The following is a 20,889-nucleotide window of genomic DNA, read 5'->3' as shown; positions in this document are numbered from 1 at the left end:
GGCATTCTCTCCTAAACATTATCATTTAAAATTATTTAAACTTTAAGGCAAATTTCTGAAAGAAATTATAGTTTATAGCATTCCATTTTATATTTTAAACTGGAAGTCCTTTTTTCAGTAATGATATGGCTGATACAATGTCATATTTTGGTCCCTAAAACATTATCTGAGTAGTACTTTGGTGATTATGTTTCATTAGAGTGGACAATCTAGAAATTAGCCTTACCAATTTGGTAGTTAGTAACTCGTAATTTTCTGAATGTCCTGTCTTAATTGCATGCCTAAATTATGTTAGCTGTATTTGGTAAAGTTGCCAAGCAAGTTGATTATTATTTTTTTAATTTATTGTCTTTTGGGGTTGATGGGTAGGTAAAATATATGTACAGAGACATGAATGACTAATACAAAAATTTCATTTAAAAAATCCATAATACAAAATTTGTATTATTATTATTTTAGAGAGAGAGAAAGAGAAAGAGAGAGAGAGAGAGAGAGAGAATGTGCATGTGTAAGTAGGGGAGGGGCTGAAGGAAAAGGAGAGAGAATCTTAAGCAGGCCTCATGCTTAGCATAGAGCCCACCTGGGGTTTGGTCCCACGACCTTGGGATCATGACCTGAGTTGAAATCAAGGGTTGGACGCTTAACCAACTGAGCCACTCAGGCACCCCTAAATTTTATGTTACTTAAAGCCCATTTATATTTATGGAAAATCCAACATCTTATCAATGTTGCAGTTCAAGCTGGGAATGAACAACTTGGGTGTGGATAAACGGTCTAGAGCATTCATTAATTTCTAAGAATCACCTTGAGTCATTGAGGCCAAAGGGAAAAATAGGCAGCAAACTACACTTAAGAACCCAATAAAAATTGAGCACCTGAGTGGCTCAGTCGGTTAAGCCTCTGACCCTTGATTGTGGCTTAGGTCGTGGGCTTGTGAGTTTGAGCCCCACATAAGGCTTCATGCTGAGAGTGAGGACCCTCCTTGAGATTCTCTCTTTCTCTCTCTCTGCCCCTCCCCACTCTCTCTCTGAATAAATAAACTTTTTTTTTTTTAAGAATCTGATAAAAGTCTTGAAGAATCCCATCATCTGTGTAATTTAAGAGTTTAACTATGACATGAATTTACTTCTGGCCCTTGGGTGAAATATTTGCCCTTCTGTAATTTCACAAATTATTACTAACAAATGTATAGATTTTTATAATGGAAAGGGACACAGCATCAGGATCATTTTGCTGATATTCCTCTGAGGCAGGAATCTGTCTACCACTTACCTGTGCGTTTGAAACACCTTCAGTTGTGGAGCAATCACTACCCCCCAAGCATTTGTGCTTTATATTTCACAGAAACCGTCCTCCTGGTAATTTTGCCCTGTTACTGCTGCCTTCTGCTCTCTGTAGTTAGAATACAGTTAAACATTTTCCATATGATAGCTCTTCAGTTATGTCCACCCAAATCCTCATCCTTCTGGAATTTTCTCTCTGTCTCTGTTTTTCTCATTCACATCTAAGTTTCTCATGGGAGAAGAGATTTTGTCCCATTCCTCATCTCCTTGCCTTTTTCTGCCCTTAGGGTCTCCTAAGATCTGATTTAAGAGGCTGTGCACTCCCCCGGTGAAAGGCAAGAACACTATGAATTCTTCCTATTGTACTTAGCCATGTAGCAGGGAATCAAGGTTTACTTTATTTCTGGACAGTTATATCCACCAGACACAACCTTTGTCCCCAAACACCGCCTTCACTTTGCACAAACTTGTTGACCTCACACCTAAGTCAGCTTTTCTTGAACCCTCATTTGAACAAACAAACATTCATTCTGATCTGCGGATATCCTGTGCGGCGTCAGGAAGGGCCGGCTTGGGCAGTGCAAGCTCAGTTAGCCTGCCACCACGCTGGAGATTTGGTTTCCTTTTTTCCTCCGGAGTTTACGAAGTGAGACAAAAAAGCAATTCCTGCTAACCTCTTAGACAATGCATGGGGCTCTTGACTCTATTCCAGGAAGTCGGTTTCATCAAGGTAACAGATCACCGAGACCAGAAAGGAGGCTGGGGACGCCGACAGGGACGTGGCATTCAGGTAACCCCCCAGGGTGCGGGTGGGGAGCCGGGTCGGACGAGGAATGCGCAGTGCACATGAAGAGGAAAGGCCAGCGGCCCTGCGCCCCGGCGTGGACGAGCGCGGGAGTTCAGGCTAGGGGAGGGTGTGTGTGTGTCACCACGTGCTAGAGAGGAGGGGACAGGGCCCGCCTCTTATCTGTCTGTAAAGGGCGCAGGGCCGATCTCGGAGTTTCAGAGCTGACTAGCCAGAGACAGTGTTGAGAGAGAAAGAGAGAAAGAAAGAGACTGAGACTCACGTGGACACACACAGAGACGCAGATACAGAAACAGACAGGCGAGGTGAGAGGTTAGCAGGCTAGTTTGCCAAGCCCAGAGAAGAGATCTGGGAGAGGGAGGGTCCCGTTTAGACGCAAAGCCCAGGACTTCGAAGGGGCTGTTTCCTGCAGCTCCTTGGGGACTGCCCGTCTCACCCCTTCCAAGTTTCCTCTACGGGAATTTAGCAGCAAGACAGGAAGAGGAGGTGGGGTTCTACCGTTCGAGTGGTTTTAGTTCTTCCTAAGCAATTGCTTGGTTTGGGGCTTTATATCCGGGAGGAGCGTGTCACCACACTATGCAAATCCTGGGACATTTGCAAACCCGGCTCCGGGGCAGTTGGCCCCACGCCCGGCCGGGCCTTCGAGGGCTCTGGCCACGCAGTGCTCCCGGGGCTGGCCGGCGGTGGCCCGCTGGCCTTTATCTCTGTCCCCCTTTGTCCTCTTTATCTTAGGCTCTCCAGGAGGCCCGGGGGCCCGCTGTGCCTATCGCTCCCCGCCCCCCGGCTGCACCGCCACTTCAATGCCCCGCAGGTCGCGGGCTGCGGCTCTTCCCAAGGCGGCGGAGGACCAGGGGCGCCCGCGTCACGGCTGACTCGGACCCGCGCCGACAACTGAACCGCGCGCGGGCTCTTGGGCACCCGCGCAGGTGCGCCCAGCGCGTCCCCGTGCGCTCCAGCCCGTTTCAGGCCCTCGAAAGGCAGCCCCGGCCAGGATGGCCCCGGGCCGGGCGGTGGCTGGGCTCCTGCTGCTGGCGGCCGCGGGCATCGGAGGGACGGCGGCGGGGCCCGGGCTCACCTTCAGCGAGGATGTACTGAGCCTGTTCGGCGGCGCGAATCGCAGCCTGTCGGCGGCGCAGCTCGCGCGCCTGCTGGAGCAGCTGGGAGCCGCCCCCGCGGAAGGTGTCGCGGAGCCCGGGCAGCTGCACTTCAATCAGGTACGGCCCTTCCAGTGTCCGCGGACACCCATGGACTTCCATTTGTGTAGGAACGCTATTTATTTGGGAAGAGCGAGGGAGGAAGACTTTCGGGGCATGTTTCAAGCGCGGGGCGGTATCTGATTGGCGGCACTTAATTTTCACCCCACTGGGCTTCTCGAACCAGGGTTAAAGGGCTGGTGTTGTTGAGGGAGCCAGAAATTGCAGTTTTACGCCTGAGGAGCTGCGAGGTCAGACGCTTGTGGTCATAACATTTTATAGAAAAGTTTATGAAGTAGTCGAGGGCGGGGAGCACCTTTATGAGATGCTTTTTAGATTGGAACGGCGTACTTAAGTCTTCCCAGCAAAGATAGTGGCTCACCTGGCACCCTCATTAACAGTTGCTTGGTGCACCCTCATCTAACAGCTAAGAACTGCTGACGAGATACTTTGTAGTTGTCTTTCCTATGTAAGTTTCATGAGGCCTCCAGAGCTGAAGGGTCTGTAGTACAGAGAAAGGGAAACCAATGAGGGCTTGACCAAGATCGGATACCCAGTTGGTGCCGGAACTGGATTGAGTCTTAGTTTTCAGTCATTTGTCAGGTCAAGCGTTTGATTCTAATATTCGTTCGAAATAAAAAATATATATATTTCTTAGTACATATACAGTATTAGCTAGGCATTTGGTAATGTCTTCGATTTAAGGGCAGCTATGAGCTACCTAGGAGAATTTTAAGATCATACCTATTAGTAAATTTCAAAAAGGATGCTGTTGTAGATTCCTAGTCTTTTCCATGATAAATATTCTATGATTATTTCTTAAAACCGTGAGGTAGGCAAAGGGTGCTTTTAGCATCCTCCCCAAACTCCTCCCCACTTCTAAAAATTCAGTTAACTCAGTGCCTTGATTTTTTCCCCTTCTGCTCTTGTTCCACTAACAACTGAGGATGAATAGCAGTGTGCAGTATTTTGCCTAGTGTTTGTCACTTATGGGCAGTGTTAGTTTGTGTTACAAAAAGTTTTTGTGTTCTGAGATGTTTAGGAAATACTGCATACTATGTATTCTCCACTCTTGGGAATTTAGCATTTTCCAATGTATCTAATCTTGGATGTCAGACACGGAAACTTTAATCAAGTGAAATCCTTGCTAATACCACTATAGGTAGGTTTGCATTCTTTTTTATTAGATATATCTTACCTCAATTAAAACATACAATATTCAAGAAGTAGAACTTTCTGGTGCCATGGGGTATCAGAGGGCGGCCTGCCTTTGACCATGAAGCGTTTTGTGGTCCGTTTACCTATGTTCTTTAGTAAACTATATGTAGTTCCATTTCTGGCATGACATTACATTTGGTTTAGTGTCTGAGAACTTACATGTTGGAAAACTGAAATGCCTCCATAGTATATAGATATCTCAGAAAATAAAGCAAACATCTTCCTCAGTACTTTTTGTCTAGTTGTAGTCTCTTCTTTTCAATTAGGGGAAACAGCTGACTAAAGTATTTCTAGGTAGGAGTAGGAGTGGTGGGTCATATGCTTAGAAAGAAGCTTCAGGATTTCACTTGCAGCTGCATATCTGTGGCCCACACATTGTTTTGATTTAAATTATCTCCTTATCTTGTAGTGTCTGGAGGTGTAGATGAATTATAAAGTGACAAAAGACCCCTGAGCCATCTGTTGGCAAAGACACTGGAAAATATGCCTAGATTATTTAGGAAAATCAGTTAACTTTATTAGCAGTATGATCCCAGTTTATGAGTAAGTCGGATGCCTCAATAAGTAAATTATATGTACATTGACACCTTATTTCTTGTTTCCATGTTTGCATATTTAACTACCTTCATTATGGCCTTCGTGGGCATCAAAAAGAGACATGAAGAAGCCCGTAATTATTTTGGAAACAAAGGGAAGCTGCGGAAGGTTTATCATGTAGTCAGGCCTAACACACATCAACTTGATGTTCTAAAAAGTCCTAAAGAAAACAATAGTCATCCGTTAAATGGTGACAGATGAAATGCCATTCCTGAGAATCTGTTAATCTGCTGGCATTCATATCCATTCTAGCAGGACACCATCCAGTCTGGAACAAAAGTTAGAGCCATTCCTATCTCTGTCTTAAAGAATGCATCTTCAGGGGCGCCTGGGTGGCTCAGTTGGTTAAGCGGCCGACTTCGGCTCAGGTCATGATCTCACGATCTGTGAGTTCAAGCCCCGCGTCGGGCTCTGTGCTGACAGCTCAGAGCCTGGAGCCTGTTTCAGATTCTGTGTCTCCCTGTCTCTGACCCTCCCCCGTTCATGCTCTGTCTCTCTCTGTCTCAAAAATAAATAAACATTAAAAAAAATTAAAAAAAAGAAAAGAATGCATCTTCAGTTTCCTCACCTACAATGAAGTAGAATAAATAATACATGAGCCTGTTGTGAGAAGCTTGACTTTCTGACTTTGAAAAAGGCTGAGAAAATAGAATTTATTTTGATGAGCCAGGGATTTATTCAGTCTTCTAAGAGATTTATTTACAAATGGCATTGCTCTTTGGATGGGGGCTGTGATGTTTCTTAGGTAGGCTTTTCTCAAGTCATAGACTACTGTATGCTGGAGGTTGGTTAGACAATTTTGGAAGGTTTTCTAATATTTTTTCCCACATCTTTAAGTACTATTAAGTTAAGTTGTTGCTTTGGGAGACCAAAGTGATCTGAGTTTAAACTGGAGACAATGGAACAACTGAGTTTCTCCTTCTGCTGCTTATGGTTACTGGGGGTATAAAGAGCAGGTGGAATAGGCCACCCAGACAGTGAGGGGAGGGACCTGGGACATGAATGAGTCTCTGGGGCTCCATGACTGGGTGTAAGTCTGATCTATCTCGGGGAGTTCCTACAATAAACAAGGGCACCCCAAGGGGCGCCTGGGTGGTTTAGTCGGTTAAGTGTCCGACTCTTGATTTCGGCTCAGGTCATGATCTCACAGTTGGTGAGATCCAGCCCCATATCTGGCTCCATGCGGGGTGTGGAGCCTGCTTGGGATTTTCTCTCCTCTCTCTCTCTCTCTTCCTCTCCCTTCTACCCCTCCTCCACTCTCTCTCACTTTCTCTCTCAAAAAAAAAAAAAAAATACACAAAACTATCCCCCCCCAAAAAAGCAGGGGCACCCCAACTGAATGAATATCCTGGGTGATTTGATTTAGGGGATTTAAGAATGGCCTTAGTGGGACCTTTTCTTTGTTCCAGTGTTCACTCTCATTCTCCAGGTGTTCTTTTCTTTTAATTTTCTCTTCAAAAAAACCTCACCTCCTAGTTCTTAGCTGTAGATACTACCTAAACAGCATGATAAAAAGGAAGACTCTCATCCTCCAAATGATAACACTAAGCTTCAGGAAATGACTCTTTTCAGATAAATCAGTCACCCAGGGAGGGATAGTAGGAGTGTTGGAAACGAGGGAGTGGGTGTGGGACTTTGGCATGTGAGGTGAACTTGTTTCATCCATCACTCAACCTTATGTTTTACTTCTCTCTCTTAACTTTTTGTTTTTTTCTCACAGAAAACTCCCACTTTTATTTTTCCTTTCACATTCCTACACCTAGTTGCCTGAACCTTGTTTGTTTTTGTATTTAAAAAAAATATTTTTTAATGTTTTATTTATTTTTGAGGAAGAGAGAGAGACAGAGTACGAGCAGGGGAGGGGCAGAGAGAGAGGGAGACACAGAATCTGAAGCAGGCTGCAGGCTCTGAGCTGTTAGCCCAGAGCCCCATGTGGGGCTTGAATTCATGAACTACGAGATCATAACCAGACTGGAAATCAGATGCTTAACAGACTGAGCCATTCAGAAGCCCCTTGTTTTTTATTTTAGATTTTTATTTATTTATTTTGAGAGAGAGAGAGAGCGAGCTCCAGCGTGCAAGCGGGGGTGGGGGGGACAGAGAGTGAGGGGGAGAGAATCCCAAGCAGGCTCCATTCCTAGCAGTGGTTAGATTCTGCAAATTTCGAGATCATGACCTGAGATGAAATCAAGAGTCAGATGCTTAACCCACTGAACCACCCAGATGCCCCCCTGAACTTTGTTTTTAAACCTTTTCCAATTAGTATACAATCTTCCTAATGCAACACTTGGAGTATGCATCTCTCCTTTCAAAACTCAGCCATGAGCCTTCTCTTTGCTGGTGAAGTTTAAATCCTGAGTCTGGCATTCAAGGCCCTGTGCCTCTAGGTTGACCCTGAGATGTCATCCTACCTCTCCAGACCTGGCACTCACTTAACTAAACTAGTCACTCTTCTGTGAATTCACTTGAAACTTTTGCACAGCCACTTCCTAGCTAATTATCTTCCTTGTACCCTTCCTGTTTCCAACTAGGAAGTCCTTCTTTTCCTTGAATTACCCTATCAAAATCATATGTTCTTAAAAGCCTAGCTGAACTCCTCCATAAAACCTCTCTGGGGCATCACAGCCAGCACTGACTCACTGATTTCTCTCTTTTTTGAATTCCTGAAATAGTTTTTTTTTTTTATGCTAATTACATTTAACTCTTCATGTGTTTAACAGAGGTCTTGAATGACTACTATACTCTAGGGTGGTCATGTTTAAAGTAGAAATCTGATCATATCACTCATCTTACTAAAACAATTAAATTCCTTCAAGATAAACTTCAAACACTTTAATGTGGCTTAACCCGTTTTATGATCTGGTTCCTGTGTATTTCTCAAGGCTTGTCCTTTGCCGCTATTCTCATTTTAATGGATCTCCCTTAGTTCCTCACTCTCCCTATATATCTGCTGATGCTTCAGGTATCGGTGTAGACGTTACTGCTTCTGAGAAGCCTTTCTTGATCTGCTCAAGCATTTAGTAGGAACCTTTCTATGATCCTATGTTAATCGGTGCCTATGCAATCATAATATATTCTATGTTGCAATTATATTATAATATGTAAATAACATCATGAGTTACAATACACACATGATTGTAAACAAATTGAAGGGAAGGATCTGACTCATCTCTAGGGGCTAGTGTAGTGCTTGGTACGTAACACATACGTATTACCTATTTTTTGAGTGAATGAGTGAAGATTGTTTAATATAGGTAAAATAGTTTGGGCTTTCCCATGACGTTATAGTATATTGAGGGAGGTATGACATATGCATACATAACCACAATGCACCGCAGCATGACATGTGTAATTAAGAATTGCAAACAAAAGTGTAACAGGATCAGCCTTGTGTTTTCAGAAAATCCTTCCGCATGAGAGTGTGGAATGTGTTGGGTCGGGCCAAGACAGAATGAAGGAGGAGTCTGTGGTGGTTTGCAAGAGATGTAATGACTGTGTGGGCCTGGAGATAGTTGGGAGGTAGCATAAAGACCCTACCTCTTGCAGAAAAGCAGGCAATAAAAGTGCCCCCAAATAAATATCTTCTACTTCAATCTTTTGCCTGTTGTGTCATTTAACTATTGTTAAATCTTTTCCTTCATTAGTTTCTGGCCTAATGATGCCAGAGGGAGAAGCAGTGAGGTAACTGTAGGCCTTTTATTTCAGTGGATGGCCTGGCTAGTGGTGTGTGTGGTGTGTGTGTGTGTGTGTGTGTGTGTGTATGTTCATGACATATGTATTGTATGCATAGTTTGTTCTATTGTACTTTTTCCTGGGGTGGGGGTCATGGTAGGTTAGATGGAGGTTAGAGGGAGGTTGTGGGAACCGCTGACATGAATGGAGGAGAGAAAGAGCATCTGTTCTTTTGGCTTTTGTGTTCTGAGAAATGGCTGGGGTAAGTCTTCTAGGAATGCCTTCCAGCCTGCTCGTTCAGGTGAGAAATGAAGGGCGGGACAGAGGGCGAGGTTGCATTTAGGTTTCTGGTTGCTTTTCCTTTAAGACAATGTACCTATTCTGATCTATTACATCACTCTCATTTAAGTTGACAGAGTACAGTTAAATCATTGTTTCCTGATTTGGGAGGTTTTGGGAAAACGAAGGACACTCGTAATTCATTTGACTGTGATGTCAAGAATTTAGTTTGCTTCTTTGCCAGGTATGATTGGAATCTGTCCAGGAAAATGCCCTTCATTCTTTCCATATTTAACTACTCTAAGAGTCACATGGACCCTTTTGTACAAAACATAAATAATTGTGTCTAGGAATTTATTTGTCTTGTACTATGTGCCATAACTCTTAGCCAGTTTATTTGTATTTTCACATTTCATACTCCCAACCCTACGATAATGGCACCATTATTATCTTCATTTTCCACATGAGAAAAACGTGGTACAGAAAGATTAAGTAACTCACCTGGTGTCACATGGGAAGTGGTAGAACCTCAGTCAATCCTCAACACTATGGGATAGTGGATTTTTTGAATTATGGTCTTGGAAATCATACTCTCTCTACCCTGGGCCAGTATTACCTCAGATTTTGAATTGTGAGTAGAAGTTACTCATCATTGATCACTTATCAGCTTATCCATTGCTTAGTCACTTGAAGGGAACTGTGCCAAGAGTATAGAAACTACAGTGGTGATAATGAGTCCTTTTCCTCAGAGAGCTTATAATCTAAATAAATAAGATGTGAAAGGTATACAAGGCAAACTGCGTAGTTAAGTAATCGCTAAGGCAAATATGGTGAGACATATCACTAGGCTGTCTGTGGTTAACTGTCATATGAAGACTGGTGATAGCATGTGCTACTAGTTTATTTTTCTTATTTTTAATTTTTGAGAGAGAGAGAGAGTGAGAATGGGCGGGGGAGGGGCAGAGAGAGAGGTGAGAGGGAATCTTAAGCAGGCCCCATGCCCCATGTGAAGCCTGATGCAGGGCTCAATCCCACTATGTGAGATCACGACTTAAACTGAAATCAAGAGCTGGGTGCTTAGGTGACTGAGCTACCCAGGCGCCCCAGCATGTGCTACTAGTTTCAAAGGTGAAGGGGGTGCCTGGGTGGCTCAGTTGGTTGAGTGACCGACTTCGGCTCAGGTCATGATCTCACCGTTCGTGAATTCAAGCCCTGCATCGGGCTCTGTGCTGACAGCTCAGAGCCTGGAGCCTGCTTCGGATTCTGTGTCTCCCTCCCTATCTGCCCCTCCCCTGCTCACGCACTGTCTGTCTGTCTCTCAAAGAATAAATAAACAATAACAAAAATTTTTAAAAAAAGGGTGAAGGATCATTTTGGGAAACATTTCAGGGAGGAGTTACAAATCAGTAACTCCTTTTGGATAAGTTTGCGTATCTGGTTCAGTTTCTAAAATATTTGTTGATTGAACATCTGCTTGTATCAAATGTGTCTCGTACTATTAACCACAGGATGGACTTTCCTTTCATGAATTCTTTTATAGAATGAAATTGTCCTTGATTCTTTCTTATATGATGAATTTTTCTCAGAGAAAATATTTTGGCAGCAATAGTTTTCCTAATTCTGAGTTTTAAGTCTTCCCTCTGAAAGGCATATTAATCAACTTGTGTTTTCCTGTAGGGATAGACTCCGAGTAGGAGAGAAACACCTATGCCTCCTGTTAAAACTTTCAGTGCTGTTTTCACTTTTACTCTAGAAGGATTCTGGCAATGAATTTACTCTCTCTTCTGGCAGTTGAGAGGGTAGATCCTCCTTTAGGTGCCTGTGAAGCAACTGCCTTGCTGGCTGCACAGCGCTGCAGAAAGTGGTTTGTGCCAAGGTGCTAGGAAGGAGTTGAAGCAATGAGGGAAGAGTAGGTGAGCAGAATGATTAACTCTGGCTGTAGGCAGGTCAATGCTGCAGTTAGCAGGAGAGGGCAGAGGTAAACTTTTCTCCTTACTGGGGATAGATCTTTATTCCTTGCTCACAGTAGAGTAGCTGGGTGGGGAGATTTGCAGTTTTTATGCTTCCCAGGATTCATGCCATATCCTGCTTCCTGATCATACCTATCTTGGGATATGCTGAGGTGCAGGGACTTCATTTCCCTGTCATAAAAACCCATTGCTGGGGCGCCTGAGTGGCTCAGTCAGTTAAGCATCTGACTTCAGCTCAGGTCATGATCTCACAGTTCCTGGGTTCGAACCCTGCATCTGGCTCTGTGCTGACAGCTCAGAGTCTGGAGCCTGCTTCAGATTCTGTGTCTCCCTCTGTCTCTGCCCCTCCCTCGCTCGTGTACTCTCTCTCTCTCTCAAAAATAAATAAACATTAAAAAAAAAACCATTGTTTTTCAACTATGACTGTTTTAAGTTTTCTAAACTTAAGGGTTTTAAATTTAATGTACACTAAATTTCATGTACATTTGAGTCCTCTATGTGATCAGTTTCTTTTGGTTATAGTAGTAGAGATTGGGGGAGAAAAATAGGAATATAAATAGGAATGGGAAATAAGGCCTGAGGTTGAGAGGGATTGATATTCCTCAGGGAAAAGAGAAGCAGCCCTATATAAAGGCAGCTTATTGAGGTTGGTAATAAGAGTTTGTAAGTCACTTATATTCAGAGTGGCATTTCCTCAAGGGACTATCCATATTGCTAAGGGCAAACAGTTAATATTGGGGTCATTTACAATGCAATTTATTTAAAAAAAGAATTTTACTAAACTGTAGACCACCGAAGAAACTATAGTTTTCAGAAAGTTTTCCCATTCCCAACTCTAGATAACAGTAGGTTCCTGCTTGTAATTGAAGCTAATTCATTTATTCTCAAACTATTCCCAGTTGTCTATTTCAGGGGCAAATGAGTTTGCCGAGTCTTGAGATTTATAAAGAAATGAAACTATCATTGAATTACCTTTGTGATGGAGGGATTTGGGAGCATAGAAAATCTCCAGAATGGAGCCTTGTTTCAGTTGGTTTCTGTCTCCTTCCAAAGATCCTCTGTTGTTTTTCTTGGCCTGGAGTTTAAGGAGAACAAAAACAAAAATCTGTGAATCTAGATCAAAGGTGTTAACCTGAAAAGTAGTATTATGCCTTGGAAGTCCAAGTATTTAATACCTTGACTTTTTTTATGACTAACTGAAGGGCTAGAAAACAAAAAACAGGTGTGCCTTGATAAGGCCTCTAAGGCTTTAGTTCTATGAACATAGCTCAAAAATAATCCAGAGTTGTCATCGATTTATTTGGTGAGCTTCTTAGATCTCTGACTATAGTAGAGAATACAACATAATGGTTAACAATTCGGCCTCTGGAATCAAACAGACCTGGGCTGAAATTCTAACTTGTCACTTATTACCTGGGGAATCACAGGAAAGTCCTTAACCTCCTTAATCCTTAGTTTTTACATCTGTGAACTGAAAAAAAAAAAAATGAACTGTACTCTTAGGATGCTTGTTTGAACTAAAATATAAAAGCAATAATAACATTTACTGAGCAATTACTATATTTCAGGCACTTCTATCTTCAGCGCATTATATGTAGTAACTCAAATAAAATTTTTTTCCCATTACCTATGTTACTCCAAATAATGAATAACAAATAAAGAAATACATGTAGAACATTTAGCGTCATGCCTGGCTCGAACATATGCTCAATGCATACTTTATAATACTGTGTTACTTGATATAGTGATAACTGTTCTTAACAAAATTGTCTTTCGCTGGAGGCCTGAGCACCCTAGTGTCGGTCAACTTACAGAGGAAAGCACTGCTATAAAAAGACAGTAAGCATTAACGAAATGAAAAGTTCAATGAGAAATATGCCAGTCCTAAAACTCAGTAGGAAGTATGTCAGTCCATTGACTTTGGTTTCAGTGTTAGTTTCCATGACAGCTCTTACCTTGAGAGAGTCTTTGACTGTTTGCTTCTGCTTCCCTTTTATCAAACACTGGGGATAAATTCCAAAAAATGTAAGCCTTTGGTGTATAGGCTAAAGAAATAATATTGAGTGTTTCAATGTGCGTTGAAGTTATGAGTATTTCTTCTCCTCCAGAGTTCTGCTGAGGCTGTGTTGTATTGTTTTTATCCAGCATTTACATCATACTGAAATGTGAATGGTTGGGAGTGCATGGTGTATTTCTAGAAATTGATCTAATTGTGGTTTTAAGTGTAGATTTACTTCAGGATCTCTGTATGGGTTTTATAAGCGGACAGAATCCAGGGTCCTTCACGTCTAGCTGGCCTTGTTAGTTGGAAAGCAGGTAAGAGAACAGGGGCTACTTTGGTCTCCCTGGGATAAGTTTGGCATGAGAGTTAGCTCAAACTGCGTATGAAAGGGAATGATAAAATCAGTAGGCTGATTCTGAGTTGGGTCACAGATCCTGCTTCGTGCGAATGTTGAACACGTGTGCTAGAAAACACACAGCCTCTTTTGTTAAAAAATGCATGCTATTGATGATACCAGGCAATTGAATTTATATATCAAATCATGATGCTCTACCATTTTCTTTAGGAGCAGAGATGTCAGAATTTAGGGATAGTCTTTGCTTACTTCACCTACACACCTTAATAAGAAAAGCTACACATTGGCTCTATTTAAAAAAAAAAAAATTTTAACGTTTATTTGTTATTGAGAGACAGAGACAGAGCACAAGCATGGGAGGGGCAGAGAGAGGAGGACACACAGAATCTGAAACAGGCTCCAGACTCTGAGCTGTCAGCACAGAGCCCGACGCGGGGCTTGAAGTCACAAACTGCGACATCATGACCTGAGCTGAAGTAGGACGCCCAACCGGCTGAGCCACCCAGGCGCCCCGGCTCTATTAATCGTGGGATGAATGCCAGTTAAAGAAATATTCTGGGTAGGACCTTCACTCTAGGAGAGGAAGTAGGTTGTGTTCTAATAGGAATGAGGTTAACATTTATGGAGTACTTATCATGTGCCAGACACTGTGCTCGGTACTTCCTTATACGTCATCCCATTAACCCTCCTAATCTCACAGGATAAGAGTTCTAGGTATTCCCATGAGGAAAGCCAGTCTTAGCTAGGATAAATACGTCACTCAGATTCAGAGCTCAGAAGTGACAGAGTGAGGATTCTTTTCCAGAGGCACTGGACTTCAAAACCTATGCTCTTTCCATTTTGTTCCTCGTGCCGAAGAATATCATCCCACGGACGAGCTGCTTGATTTTCCGAAATGTCAAGTGTCCCTTACTTTCATCTATGTGCCTGGATGTCAAGGTAGAATTGATGTGAGCTTCTTGAAGTCACTGGGAACTGTACAATCGTTTGAAGCAGGAAGGTGTTCTCTGCTGATATTACTCTTGTTCAGAAAACAAGAAAAAAGTTATTATTATTATTATTTTTCCCCGCTGAAGTTGTCTCTGCAACAGTCAGGGCTAGCTCTAAAACCTGATGTTAATTCCTTCACAGCTATTTTTCAACCTTGCAATGTTATTTTCTGATTATTGGCATTTGACACTCAAAACAGTATTGGGGGAGAATTAAGACATACCAGTTTGCCCAGAAACTGAGACACAAATAAGTCATTTGGCAAAAGTCACCAAGTATCCAGATTTGTCTTGGAGAACAGACATTCCAAGTCTGAATGCCTGTTTCTTCTCCACTGTGCTGGTTTTGGGCATATGCTATGTTACTGGGGCCCCTGTGCTGTGAATTCCCTGAATATCTCACGGTGTTTATGCACTGCTTTCTGTATATAATGGGCCAGTGGAAATATTTGAATTGCCATTCCGTTTTCTCACCTTCCAGTCACTCCACAGCACACTGTGGGCTCTGTACCTAATGCTTTCATGAAATTACCCTACAGGACATCACCCAGAACCTTCTTACTGCTAAATACAATGGGCGCTTCCCAGGTGAAACACACCCTTTCCTTGCCTGTGACTATGTGTGCTTTGATTTTCTTACCTCTCTTTCTGCTTCTTTTCAATTTCAGTGTTCTTTGCTCGTCTTTTAAGTATTGATGTTCCTCAGGGTTCTACCTCAAGTCCTCTTCCTTTTGATTTTACACTCTCCCTCCACATAATGTCCATCTGTCCTCCGACTGAAGTTTTCACCTGTTCGTAGATGCTCCCTAAGGGGGTTGGCTGGGTCCAGATTTCTCTCTTGAGGTTTAGCCTGGCACATCCTGTTGCCGATTGATGTGCAGTCCTCTCCCGTCCCCAGCTCAGCAGGTCTAAACCTAATCCAGATGGAGCTCATCAACTCTATCCTTTCTCCATCACAGCCTCCTGGTAATTCCATTCTGCCAGTCTCAGTGATCAGCATCGCCGTCTGCTTGGTCGGTTGACTAAGTCGAAAAACTGGATGTTATTCTTGAAACCCCTACCCCCTTATTGCAAATGCACATAAGTCCTGTCACAGTAAGGTCAACATGGTTCTGACTCAATCTTTCTAAACTCCAGGGTTCTCTTTAGTCTGATAGGGATAATTTTACCTATTTTATGGGATTGTTGTGGAGATTAAATGAGTTATTGTATCTTGCAATTCTGTCATGTGCCTGGCATGCTGCAAGTGCTCAATACATGTTTGCCCTGTTTCTCTTGCTGCCACTGCATCCAGTCTTGCCCCGTGTCCCTTCCTATGCTCCACATTCCTGCCAGATTTCATCTCTAATATGCAAATTTGATCATTGCACCCTCCTTAAATGGCTTCTCATTACTGTTAGAATAAAATCTAATTCACCTGATATTCAAGACCCTGCAGTATATATTCCTACCCCTGTATTTCTCCAACCTTATTTCTCCTTTTTCCTTCACATCTCAACTTAGATAATTGCTTTCTCTTGGAAGCCTCTGACAATCCCAATACTTTCAGGTGGGTTAATTATCCTTTCTCCACACCCTAACACTTACCAGGCCATACTATAGTTATTTATATTTATATCTAAGCCCTGCAATAGTCTGTAAGACCTCGGAGTTTAGGGATCGGGTTCATTTCAATCACTTTCTCTTTTTCTGTAACTAGCATAGTATCTGGCATTTAGTAGGTATTCAGAAAATATTTGTTGAATGAATGAATAGCTCCAACATTTTAACACCAAATTTTATACTAACATACTAAAATAACTTTTTAAAAAAATTGTTATGTTTTATTTATTCTTGAGACAGAGAGAGAGAGAGAGAGAGAGAGAGAGAGAGAGAGACTGACTATGAGTGGGGGAGCAGCAGAGCAAGAGAGGGACACAGAATATGCTGCAGGCTCCAGGCTCTGAGCTGTCAGCACAGAGCCTGACGCGGGGCTCGAACTCACAGACCGTGAGATCATGACCTGAGCTGAAGTCTGATGCCCAACCAACTGAGCCACCCAGGCGCCCTTAAAATAACTTCTTAAATCAACCTAAATGTCTCATTTGATTCGAGGCAAACTAGCAATTCCTTTATTTGGTGCAGACAAATTTTTAAAATAGTATAAAAGAAATAGTATGTTAAAGTGTAACCTGTATATCATCAGAGAAGGAAATAATAAAGCTTTTATTTCTTCTAATTTCTGAATTTTGTCAAAAAAATTTTTTTTTCTCATTTAGACTTGGATTTTCTCCATGGCTTATAGTTATAGTTCTTAGGGCAAGTTGGAAAAGTTGGTGTTAGTATAGCTTATTTGTGGTATCAGGGCCACCCTGAACTGATTGTGGAAAAGTTTCATGGCATAGCAGAGAAACTTGTGATTGGAAAACTTGGCTCTTCAGAGGTGAATAACTGGTAAATGACTTTCAGGTTATTGAGTTGTATTTCTCAGAATTATACTCAGATACTATGTACGAGTAGTTTCCAATTTTTTTCATCCATCCTCCCTTTCTTTAATCTGTCAAATATGTGATTGTTATAAATTGAGTGTCTTACATGGTCCAAAGCCTTATTAGGGGTTGAAGAAGATGTAAAAGGACTACATCTGTCCTTTTGAGATCTTCATGTGATCTTACTAAAGAGATATCCATTTTCACGAACAGATGATAATACAAAGAAGCACACTATAAGTGCTAACCAAAAAATACCACCAGCGTTAAGAGTCTGGTGAGCATGCAGTATTAATCAGCGGAGGTGGGGGCCAAAGGTCAGGACAGATAGGAGTTGGATACTTTGAAAGGATATGTATCAGAACTCTAGGTAGGGATCATGGGGCATGCAAAGTCCCAATACAAGACTTGTTAAAACTTTTTATTTAGAATAAAGAGTTTGGGGCACCTGAGTGGCTCGGTCAGTTAAGTGTCTGCCTCTGGCTCAGGTCATGATCTCACGGTTTGTGGGTTCAAGCCCTGCATCAGACTCTGTGCTGACAGCTCGGAGCCCCTTGGGATCCTCTGTCTCCCTCTCTCTCTGCCCCTCCCCTGCTCATGTGCTCTCTCTCTCTCTCTCTCTTTCCCTTTCTCAAGAAATAAATAAAAACGTTAAAAAATAATAAAAATAAAATAAAATAAATCAGAATAGAGAGTTCCAGTATGCTTTTGGAGGATGGTAAAGGCAGCAGGAAGATTGGAGACAGGTAATTGAAGTTCTTCCATGTTAGGACTTTAGATGCTTGGCAGAAGGAAAGTTTTTTATTTTTGTGTGGGGAGCTGTTTGAGTAGAAGAGTGACAGTGGCAGTGTTTCAATAGAAGCAATCTTATGGGGATGTAGGATAAATAGGGTGAGAGGTATATTAGGTAAGATCAGTTAGAAGCTCCCAACTTATCAATTAAGTGGTATCTGGAGGCCTATGTGTCAGTTTTATGTGCCAGACTCAAGTTTGCACTCTTTTGTACTCTTAAAAATTATTGAGAACACCAAAGACCTTCAGTATATGTGGTTTATATCTATTGATATATACCATTATAGAAATTAATGTTGAGAAGAATTTTAAATATTTAATATATTAAAAATAACATTAATAAGCCCATACTATATTAGCAGTTTTTAATGAAAACATAATTGTATTTTTCATAACAAAAAATTAGTGAGAAGAATGGCATTGTTGTACATTTTTGTAAATCTCTTTAACATGTGGCTTAGAAGACAGGTATATTCTGATATATGCTCCTGTATTCAATTTGTTGTGACATATGTCACATAGTTTCTGGAATACCCATTGTTCACTCATAAAAAAATGAAAATGCAGTCTTGATATTATTATAAAAATAAGTTTTACCTTACACATTCTCTGAAAGGGTTTTGGTAATCTGTAGGGGTGCCTGGATGACATCTTGAGACCTACTGTCCTAAAGGATTTTTCATAATATTGGGGCTGGGGTGGATGAAGTCATTCTTTGTATGCAGAGGTGAGATGACTTTGAAGGATGAGCTCACCCTTGTGACATTTGCCCCAGTCCTGACTGGAGAGCAGTCATATCTTCTACACCTTATCTCTGAAGGGGCCGAGTGGAAGGCCCTTGGTGAGCAGCAAGACCCAAAGACCTTTTGATCCTGGCAGCAAATGGGAGAAGGCTGTCCTCACAGGTGATGGAAAGTAAGGGGGTTCCTGCTAGCTGGAGGCAGGTCAGGGTCAGAAAGTCAAGAATCCACACTGAATGTCTGTGCTCTGATACCATGCCAGCTTTCAGGGGCAAGGACGCCTTGAGAAACTGAATGTGGATGGGACAGGTCTGAGACATGTGTCAACAGCTATGGTAAAATCAGAAAAGTCTTTAAACCTCTTTTAAAAAGTGTATAGTAGCTTTTAAAGTTTCTTTTTCTCTAGTAAAATAAAAAAAATTCCAGCTTGTCTTAATTGTGTTTGGAGGAACCTAGAAAAAGAGATTGAAGAAACTCCCCATGATTTAACTTTATTTTTCTAATTGGAACAGGAATACACATACATTGTCTAAAACTTGGCAAATATAGAGAAGCAGAGAGGAAAAAATAAAAATCACCCATAATTTCATCACCGAGAGAGAAACACTGTTAATATTTTGAAGCATACATTTCCAGATTGGATTGAACCTTATTTATAGAATGATGCCATTTGATACATACTGTTTCACGGTAATATTATTTCCCCGAACAATGTATCATAAAGCAAGCTATTTTCTTTAAATAATATACCTAAGGCCCTTTATGTCTCTTCTTTAGGAGCAGTTTTGAGAGTGAATGTGAATGCGTGTGCGCACATGTGTTTGTGTGTGTGTGTATGTGTGTATTCTGCGTGGAAATGCATCAGCACTCTAGTGGCTTCAGTAAGAGGTGTGAGAAGAGTTGAGGGAACGATGGAAAAATGAATTGGGAAAACAGAGCTGGGATCGCTCAGTTAGCCACCTCTTGAACCTAGAGATCACGTGTCTAGAATGTTCTTTGCGCAAACCTTAGAAAAAAGTCCCTTTTATCTTGGTAAAATTGTATTGAGAAGACGTTGAAGAGGAAATGAAGAGGGAAAAAGTTCAAGAGAATGTTGCTTAGTGTGACTCAGTGCCATATATATATTGAGCAATACCAAGGGGGTTTGGAAGAGGTACTCAACGCTCCTTGTGACTAAGGCTTGGTAGTTCCATTATTGCATCAGCAGCAACTCTGGAAGTGGTGTTTTCAGTTATTCTGACTTTGAACACGCCTGCTGCCAGGGTGGAGCATCGAAATCCCTGGTTCCATGACATTGTGCAGTTACCCCTGAAAGGATGAACAGGTACTGTCCACTTGTTTCATGGTCAGAAAGGGCCTCCCAGTTGTTAAACTCAAACCACCTTTTCAACATTTCAGTATTTAAGTTGTTCTTTTGGGAGCTTTGGCTAGTCGCCACTTGGAACCACTCTAATGTATACCGCACTTTCTGGGCTTGTTTGTTTTTTCATAATTTTCTTTAGGTTACTACTGTGAACTTAAAATGTTTTGCAGTTGTCTTTTAAAAATACTGTGAAGACAAGTGAGGGGTTCGTGTATTCATTTACTCATCCATTCATTCCACAAGTATTTACTGAGCCCTACTGTGTGCCAGGCACACAATGTTATATATATATATATATATATATATATATATATATAACATAGCAAAATTATATATATATATATATATATATAATAGCAAAATTGTTAGTATTAGCATTCGTAAATACCGCGGTAAATGTGATCTCAAGGATTCCAGAGGTTTTGTTCTCATTAAATAATTATTTTGGATCTTCACCTTTTCCTCCTCTCAATACATTCCTAACAATCTATGGCCAGTCGTGCTGGTCTCACAGTCATATGGTTATGTGATGGTAGCTCAGGTGGATGAACCAACCTGGTGACTCCTCTGCTTGAGCTGCAAAAACATGGAATTGAAAATAGTAACACGGATGCAAAGCATTCAAAATGGCACACATCCAGGTATTCCAGATTTGATGATCCTGTTACAAGAGTAGCTCATGGCAATGTAGCAACCATGGATGTGTGGCTGAGGGTATTGTACCAGGTTCTGGGCTGTCTGCTGTGTGAGTGTGCCCAACATTCTTGTTTGGGTGACCGGTAGGAGGGCTATTTGAGGGGTAAAGAATCACAGCCATCTTGCATTTCCTCCTTAATTCTCACCGTGGTGAGAAAACCTGGTTGATGTGTAATTGTTCACCAGGTTTCTCCTTGGGTATAACGCTAAATATGATCTAAGAGTAATTTAACTCTATGACTCATGTCACTTTAGGGGCAACAAATATACTCCTTGCCAGGGTCTAAATGGTTCTCTCTTTCATTATTTGTGTTCTTCTCATTCTCAGTGTTCAGCCAAAAAAACATAGGGGTATTTCAGCAAGAGTATTGGCTTAGAAGTCAGAAAATGCAAGAAGACATTGGTTTGAATTCTGTCTTTAACATTTATGAGTTGTTTCATCTTGGACAGCTTACTTTTCTAAGATA

The 20,889-nt window shown here is 41.8% G+C and overlaps 1 protein-coding gene across 4 annotated transcripts in view; it reads left to right on the top strand.

Moving 5' to 3' along the window:
• Nucleotides 1-1,881: 1,881 nt before the first annotated feature.
• Nucleotides 1,882-20,889, top strand: part of SLC39A8 (solute carrier family 39 member 8) — an 81,942-nt gene continuing 62,934 nt past the window's right edge. The window contains exons 1-2 of one of the 4 annotated variants that reach the window (XM_049632150.1): nt 1,882-2,073; nt 2,821-3,302. In XM_049632150.1, the coding sequence (XP_049488107.1) occupies nt 3,081-3,302 (222 nt within the window). In that variant the 5' untranslated portion in view covers nt 1,882-2,073; nt 2,821-3,080. Of the gene's footprint in view, nt 2,074-2,282; nt 2,394-2,428; nt 3,303-20,889 lie in introns of those variants that run through there. The other 3 variants (XM_049632151.1, XM_049632149.1, XM_049632153.1) reach the window with 3 other exon arrangements.

The sequence above is a fragment of the Panthera uncia genome, chromosome B1, assembly GCF_023721935.1.
Source record: "Panthera uncia isolate 11264 chromosome B1, Puncia_PCG_1.0, whole genome shotgun sequence".
NCBI classification, from domain to species: Eukaryota; Metazoa; Chordata; class Mammalia; order Carnivora; family Felidae; genus Panthera; species Panthera uncia.
This window is presented reverse-complemented; position numbering and strand designations above follow the sequence as displayed.